Source organism: Mustelus asterias, chromosome 6, assembly GCF_964213995.1.
Source record: "Mustelus asterias chromosome 6, sMusAst1.hap1.1, whole genome shotgun sequence".
Lineage (NCBI taxonomy): Eukaryota > Metazoa > Chordata > Chondrichthyes > Carcharhiniformes > Triakidae > Mustelus > Mustelus asterias.
In genome coordinates this window covers 109204843-109213186 of record NC_135806.1, presented here as the reverse complement: position 1 = coordinate 109213186, position 8344 = coordinate 109204843, and the positions used below count along the sequence as shown (strand labels likewise).

The 8344-nt window shown below is 40.2% G+C and overlaps 1 protein-coding gene across 1 annotated transcript; it reads left to right on the top strand.

The window, feature by feature from the left end:
* The first annotated feature begins 4324 nt into the window (after positions 1-4324).
* foxd1 (forkhead box D1) lies at positions 4325-5905 on the top strand. Its single transcript, XM_078215433.1, has 2 exons — positions 4325-4892; positions 4991-5905. The coding sequence occupies exons 1-2, from the start codon at positions 4325-4327 to the stop codon at positions 5077-5079; spliced, it is 657 nt and encodes a 218-aa protein (XP_078071559.1). The 3' UTR covers positions 5080-5905.
* The last annotated feature ends 2439 nt before the right edge of the window (positions 5906-8344 follow it).

Sequence of the window (8344 nt, the reverse complement as noted above, 5' to 3'; positions counted from 1 at the left end):
CAAATCAATGGATTTTTAAAAAAATAACCGATTCAGTGAAAACTCAGCTGCCAATTTGCCTAAAAGTCCCTGTCCTGCTGCGGGGCGTAGCTGAATTCCAGATTCCAGTTGTTGTCACTGAAACCGATGCATGGATGAGGCTTTCAGTGGCAGATGAGCTGAGGCAGAGGTGGGGACTGCCCACCTTACGGAGGTGGAAGTAGGCAGCCTCGGCGATGGAGAGGATATGGGGTGGGAAGGTCAGCTCAAGGTCAAACAGGACGCCAAGGTTGCAAACAGACTGGTTCAGCGCTGGGGAACGGAGTTAGTGTTGGAGTCGTGCTGAGAGCGGGGTGGGGGAAGGGTGTGTGCTTTATTTGGTCATTAAACGATATGGGAAGTGAATTGAAGAATAACGGAGAAAATAAGACAAGTCTGTGATAGCATATAGAAGGCGAGGCTCACTTAAACTGCTGAAAGGTGATGTTTTTAGTTTGTCTGGCTAATGGCTGATAAAGAATGTCTTAAGGAATCAATGGAGGATGTCGAAATAAATCAGTTGCATTAAAACAGGTCCGAAATAGAAGAAGAAAGGCTTTGAGACAGACAGGGAGGGATAAGTAGAAATGAATTCTACTCAATGGAATCAGTATTTTTAAAATTTCTTGTCATTCGAGACAATTTTCAATACAGGATGAAAACGAAATACTTACTGAATAGTGCGCAGTCTTTTTTAGGGGAATTCTTTGTATATATCCCGCTATACAATTCATTCCCTTTTATCAGCACAAAGCTCATGTAAACATCATGGAAATTTGAACAGTGCGTTAGTCAGAATGCGCATCTTTCGTTAACAACGGCAGCTCTTGGTGTGTTCGAGTTGGTGCCTATAGAAGGCCAACGATGTTGTTAAAAGTTTGCTCATTATCTCTTTGGTCCAGTATGTGCGTATTATAACCCATCTTCGAGATGTGCAAATCAATTACCTAACTATTGTACATGTATTCTGTGCCTATTCGCGCACAGACTAATGAAGAGACTGCTGGTGCTGTGACCCTGATAGATGGCGCTCCGGAGCCGGCACCGTCTAGTCATTTTGGACAGTGGTAGTTTCATTCTGTGGAATTAAACTCAAGTTAAAAAGGTCAGCAAACGTGCACCATGCAAAAGTATATTTTTTTCGGATCAGATATTTTAAATGTATTTCGGCAAATTATAACACAGTCGCGATCTCAGTGGAACAGGATATAAGTGTTAACACATGGCGCTCTATAAAGTTTATCTTATTGACTGGATTTATCAAAAAACATTTATCAAATCGTGCAGTTTCGAACTGCCACTGAGGCTTCAAAATAGCAATTAAAATTGTTCAAAAAACTGATCTTTAAAATTTGAATTAGATCATTTAGACAGTTATGTGGGATCTTTTCAATTAATGTTTGCACTCGTTCATGATCATTATGCAATCTATTTTAGCACAGGGCTGAATTCAATGATGATTTTACAGTAACAGAGGAATGCGTAACTTTCCACACTCACAGCGTCCTGGATTCCATTCGTTCAGCTAAAATGAATGAGATTCACCTACTCATGAAGACACCGGCAAATAGTTTGAATTTAGCAAAACAGACGCAAAATGGTTGAAGAAAACCTTCTCATTTTGCACCAAGTCAAGAGCTGAAACTCCGAGAAATGGGTAAGAAAATTCATAAACCCGTTCAAAACAACATCACCATATTTTCAAATCCAAAATCACTTCCTGACTTGTTTTCTTTTCTCCTCTCTCTGGTGTTGAGTCATTTGCCTGATGCCAAATGAAACATGAAAAAGAACAATATTTACATTAACTATGCATGAACCAGCTTCTATTAATCATTTGGTCTAACATGTAATGAATAATGAAGTTATGGAGAGCTGTGGTTCTTTTTCTTTTCGAAAGAAAATCTGTTAATACAGCTGACATAGTTTCTTATTTTGAACTTTGAACACCGCAGCTTAATTCACAAAGTGCCATGAATCTAATGTTGCGCCCGGGTCTTTTTTTTACCCCTTCAGTTTTTATTTTTAATGACTGTTTTTTTTGTAAAGTTCTGTAGCTTGTTTTTAACATTCGTTCTGACCTGACGTATATTTTAGTACAAGCTAATGAAAACGTACTTTCTACAAGCCTTCTTACATATTTATTCCAGCCAAGTACTTCCATCGCGTAATCACAGTTTAAATGGTTCTTCGAGAGGTACTCTTTATATAGTGTTCTGCTACAATTAACAACTTTTCATTTTGAAACCGCCTCTCGTTATTTCATTGACCTGTGTTTCCTGGATCTCCTTTTGTGCTGGAGATTGGGTGGCACAACATTTACAAACTAGATGGCAGAAATCCAACCCTGGATAACAGCATTATAATCAGTTCAGCAGCCCGTACTGTAATGGGAGCTGCTTGAGTCAAAAGAAAAGAAAATTGTGTTTTATTTCCGAAGCACAGATAGAAACCGGTGTTGGTTATTCCTCCAAATACTCTCATGACAAGTATCGCCGATTTTCCTTCCAAATTCAGTTTGCACCTATTTGTTTTTTTGAGAGAAAAGTAAATGTCAGATAGTTAAAAGCGAAAACAGTTTTCCTCGGGCCAGTCATCACAAGGGAAATTTCACAGTAACTTCATTGCAGTGTTAATGTAAATCTTACTTGTGGCTAATAAATAAACTTTACTTTAGATTTTTAAAGTGAAGTACGTGACAATGAATCTCCGGCCCTGTGCAGCAGTTGTGGTGATAGGTGTATAGAATATACTGTCATGGGATCGAATGCAATGAAGTAAAGTTGATTAATTTGTCACAAGTAAGCCTTACATTAACACTGCAATGAAGTTACTGTGAAAATCCCCTAATGACAGAAGTCCACATAGAAATATGGTTTTCGGCCATTCTCCAGCTAGTCAGTAACCCCAGCGTATTGGTAGAAGACGATTGTATATTTTTTAATCGACCTTTTGGTGCATGAAATTACAAAATGTTGGGAATATGTCAATAAACATATTGAAGAAGAATTTAGGTGGCCTCATAAACAATGTACAGTTTGCTCGCTATATAATCTCCGAATTAGTCCTGCGGATAATTTCCCCTCCCCACCCTTTACCACATTTTAATTCTCGCCGAGGGTAGAATTGGTTTCAGAAAGTTCAGACTGCTTCTACCTTTCCGAATCTGGCTGTTTGTTGAATGGTAATTGTTGAATGTGCCCCAGCAACGTTAGCTATGGAGATTCACAGGCTTGAAAAAATAATTCAAATTGAAGTTTGAAAAGGAAACTGTTACTTCGTGTGTAATGGCAAATCCCCCTCGGGACATTTCTTTGCGTTATATGTTGTACAAACTTCATAGAGAGGAAGGGGGGGGGGGGGGGAGAAAAGCAATGTAAAAGGCGACAGTCGGACTCAATAGACCGCCAACCTAGTTACAAAATCCACTTCAAATTTCAACGCAGATTTCAAAAGTGGAGGCAGCAATTAGGAGTGCGCTGTGTTTGTAATTCGCCACAGTTTCTCAGGGGACCCGAAAACTTTACCGTTTTTAAAAAAAAATTCTTTCTGAACAGATTGCAGTCGCGAAGAGGAATCTAAATGTTTGGTTTCATGGTTGCAATTTGCCGCCGGCCGCTCATTAAAACCCTGCTGCATTGCTAAATCGATGATACAATCCTTGCATTTATCAATAAACCCTGTTAAAGTTTCCATTCAATGGATTAGCTTTGAGGGAAAAATATTCTGAACTACCTTTCTTTCATACATTTTGAGGGGGTGGGAGAAACAGGAATGCTGAATAAAGAAACCTTACAGTAGAAAGCCTAAAGCTAGATCAAATAGACACTGAAGACACATCTGGAAGGAGCTGGGCGCACCGCCTATTAATTATTTATTGCACAGCACTCCCTGTTCGATATTCTGAAGCAGGAATGTGATAAGATTTTCTAATTTTGTGGTGACGTTTGGAGCCATGTGATCTCTGCTGTAATATAAGGCTCCAGAGAGAACCGCCCTTTCTCCTTCGCTTATAATTTGTGTTTGAGAACTGTTCTATTTGGTGATTTTTTTTTCACACATTCCCTGAGAAAGGCTGGAAGGAGGGGGGAACGGGGGGGGATCTTCTTTAAGTTGATTCGATTGATCTTTGGAGCCGAGGCTATAAAGGAATTGAGAAAGTTGGCAGGACGGACAATTTCCTGTTTCAAGCTGCCTATTTTTTTTTCCTCGCTGGGATTCCTTATGTGGGAAGCTGGTGGTAGGTTGCTGAGAATCGCCCCGGAGCCTCTGAGAGCAGCTCTCGAGCCTTGGGTCTGCTTGTATTATGACTCTGAGCTCTGAAATGTCCGATGCGTCCATCCTCTCAGAGGAGACCGACATAGATGTGGTGGGAGACGGAGCGGAGGGAGAGGAGGAGGAGGAGGACGAGGCCCAGGGGGGCAGCTCTTTCGGAGAAGTGGTGAGCCAAATGCACTCTGAGATCCTGACGCCTCGGTCACCTTCCTGTGCGGACAGCACGTCGAGCCGGGACCCTTACAAACCAGCCAGCAAAAACCCTCTGGTCAAACCTCCTTACTCTTACATCGCCTTAATCACAATGGCCATCCTCCAAAGTCCAAAAAAGAGACTGACTCTAAGTGAAATCTGTGAATTTATCAGCAATAGGTTCCCCTATTACAGAGAGAAGTTCCCCGCCTGGCAAAACTCCATCCGGCACAATTTGTCCTTAAACGACTGTTTCGTAAAAATTCCCAGGGAGCCTGGTAATCCGGGCAAAGGCAACTACTGGACTCTGGATCCCGAGTCTGCAGATATGTTTGACAATGGCAGCTTTTTACGAAGGCGAAAACGGTTCAAAAGACAGCAATCGGCGGATCTCCTCCGGGAGCACGGTAATTATATTCCTGCTTATGGTTACGGACCTTACGGCTGTGGATACGGGCTTCAGATCCAAGCTTACCACCCTCATTCTGCCGTTTTTGCCTTTCAGCATCCTTCAAGGCAGGCCCATCCCATCCCCCCGCCCTCCATGCTGCCCGCGAACGAACTAGCCAGGACTTCTTTCTACCCGCAGCTTAGCCCTACTCTCCCCTCGGTGCAATCTGTCAAACACAACTCGGCCATATCGAGGTCTCCTTTCTCCATAGAAAATATCATCGGGGCCAACGCCAGTCCGGCCAGCTGCTCGGCCCAGACTCCAGCCGTCCCTCTATTATCATCAATACCTTCCTCTTCATCGACTCTGCCAAGTCTGCACCAAGAAACTGTGATACACAATGCAGGGAATTTTAATGGTAGGATTCCAAATGTTAACGGCTGTTAATAAAATATAATGCACGCCTATCTGAAGGTAGGATTATTTTTGTACATTTCCTATATGTCAACAGAATAACGGACAGTCAAGGGTTCAGCAGACTTTAATCGTGTATATATATTTATGTACATTTCCAAAGACTCGAGTTGGATTGCAGTAATATCTGCAAAGCGTTGCGTTGGGAAAAGAACTGGGTACTATTTCCAAACCTCCAGCGATGGTGTGTATAGGGCATCTCAGGTGTAAACATTCAACTTGACACAGAAAATTGAATTGTCCATTGAAGACAATGCAAAGTAAATCTGTTTTTGAACGACGTGAAGCCATCAAATGGTTTATCGACCGCTCACTATGTACAGTGTAAGAGCCTTCTCTTTAAAGAATATAATGGGGGAAATAAAAAAACAGATTTTTAAAGCTGTGAAACAGAAGATTCTGAAAAGCCTTTTCAGCTGATATTTTTAACCTGTGTTTTGTATATGGATACTACGTTTTATAAACTCTGTACCTCTCTAAGGTAAAATTGTTTAAGAAATTGATACTGGCGAACATTCCTGTATTATTTTAATGCAATATTTTCACACTTTTCTTAAAAAAAATAAAATCTATAATTTAAAATATTTCTTGGTGTGTTTGCTTAAATTTATTAGTAAGGAAAGTCTGGGCACCATTGGATTATCTGATATTTGAAACGAAATGTTGTGACCAGATTTTAGCGGGCAAGAGAAGGATTTTTAAAAAAGTTTAATTGTATTTACTGTGCGATTAGATTTGCAACACCGCTTGCGAATACAGTCTGAAACAAAAATAGCTTATCATTAAACTATACATTGCAAAATAGAACTGACGGGCCTCTGAAGTGCAAATCGTTTTCAATCATATTGTATAAAATAATATGGTTCGAGGAATCTAAATCCTTTATTTGTCTTGAGCACTGTTTTACTTAGCGGGCCCATCCAGAATGCTGAAATATTGTGATAGAGCATAGAATATTTTGGTATTTATTTTAAAACAGTGCTAAATGCCTGACAATTAGAGAGGAATTTGGTATCAGATTGAACGTATACTTTGGTTATTACCGATTTCAAATTCCAGGTTATGCCCTGTGCTTCGAATATTACTATCTGAACCTAATGTACCAGGCTTGAACATTATTTCCATTCCTTTATTTAAACTAAAAATAAAGGGCGAAGGGTCAAACATTGGGCTTGGAGTTGGCTGCACCATTTTGAGACTCATTTTGAGTCTCTAAGTGCCACAGAAGAAAGAAGCCTCTGTTCATTTGACGAGCACACACAGTTTTAGTAACTTTGTGCTGGCGGTGATAGCGAGAAGTTATTGCCCGAAACTTAAATTAATGTTAGTGCACCGTAAATTTCAATGGTGTACTTCATCGACTGGGAAATTGTGGAAACTGTTATAAGGTCTGCAATGTTGTGTGCTGCGGTATAAAGTGCACATGGATCAAACGAGATAATCAGTCGTTGTTCCGAGTGGGGACTCTAAAAAGAAATGAAAGCAAAACTAACAAAAATATTCAAATTGCAAGGGCAGAGAAATCGGTTTCTCTCCGGCCTCCTCTGCTAGAATAATGGCCCAGTAAATAAACACTGGCAGTTAGTCTAATTGTGACATTGATTGCAGTGTTGTCTGATCATTTGGCCTAACAGGCACCGATGTGCCGAGCGTTTCAATATTTTTATTGGAATACAACATTTAGCAGACTTGTTATAGCAATATTTTAGACAATATTTTAGACAAGCAGCACAATTATATGAAATAACTTACCAAAACAAATGATCTACATTTAGAATACATAATTTCTAACAAGTTAAGTAATCATTTCGACATTTAGCCATAACTGATCATCTAGACCCTGCAAAATCCTAACTAGACTGTTAATGTACTGACTGGTGAGATCTGGAATTATTAATCCGACTGGACTAAATCAATGATGTTGCTAATAATCCTCATGAATTTCTGTTCTGTTTGAGTGAAGTAGCCAAGTATTGTGGAGTTTTGTTGAGCAGAATTATAAATTGTGACTTTAAACCTTACTATAGATAATAGGTGCAGCTACTGGCGCGAGTTTCTCCCCACCTACAATATTAAAGGGTGCATGTAGTCAGGCTGTATAACCAAACGTAAATATTAATAGTCGAAATGATAACACACAAGCAACCCCACCCACTGGGAGTGACAAACCCACAGTGAAATGCATTGAAACAGGTCGCGGTCAGCAGGCCAGGAGCAGAATCAGTTAATAAAGGCAGAATTCCACATTACACTAGTTCACTAGTTCATTATCCGCAACATTTGATGCCTTCAAATAACTTTAGGCGAGTAATATCTGGATTTTATTTAACACAAGGAACACTGCGACATTAGTTTTCATTTCAGTTAATGTACTACAAAAGTTATCAGTCGATCCATTACATCCAGCAGGAATGAGCAGATACAAATAAAATCCAAAATTGTACTAAGGGTTGAATGGCAAAAGACAAATCGTGACAACCTTTTCTATTTAGTACATTGCAGGTGCGACAACAGAGAACGCCAATATTTCTGGGGAAAGGATTTCCTTTAGCAAGTAAATAACTCTTTGAAGCTCGGTGAAGCTGTTTGTAGTAATTGTTTTAACGATAGAGGACACGTCTCGACAAATAGGCAATTGCTATAAACGCAGAGGAATCAGCACTGCAATCTTCCAAACAACCAAGAGTCCAATTAGCGCATTAGGTTGCTAAGGTTTTATGTGTCCATTCTGGAAATCCGCAGAGTTCTGCTTCTCATGCAACATTTTGTTTATTTTGGGGTGGGGGTGGGGGTGGGGGTGGGGGGTGGATTTAGACTTTAGTGTCAGGAGCTGGAAGTAAATTGATTCAAACCGCCATTATAGACAAATCAAACCAGGTTTCGCTCGCGACATGAAACTGAAAGACTCGGGGCACGAAAAGATTACTAAAAGATATGTTGGGCTATTGGTGCTATTAGTTGGTTGAAACTATCACGTTGGTTTACTGAACACAC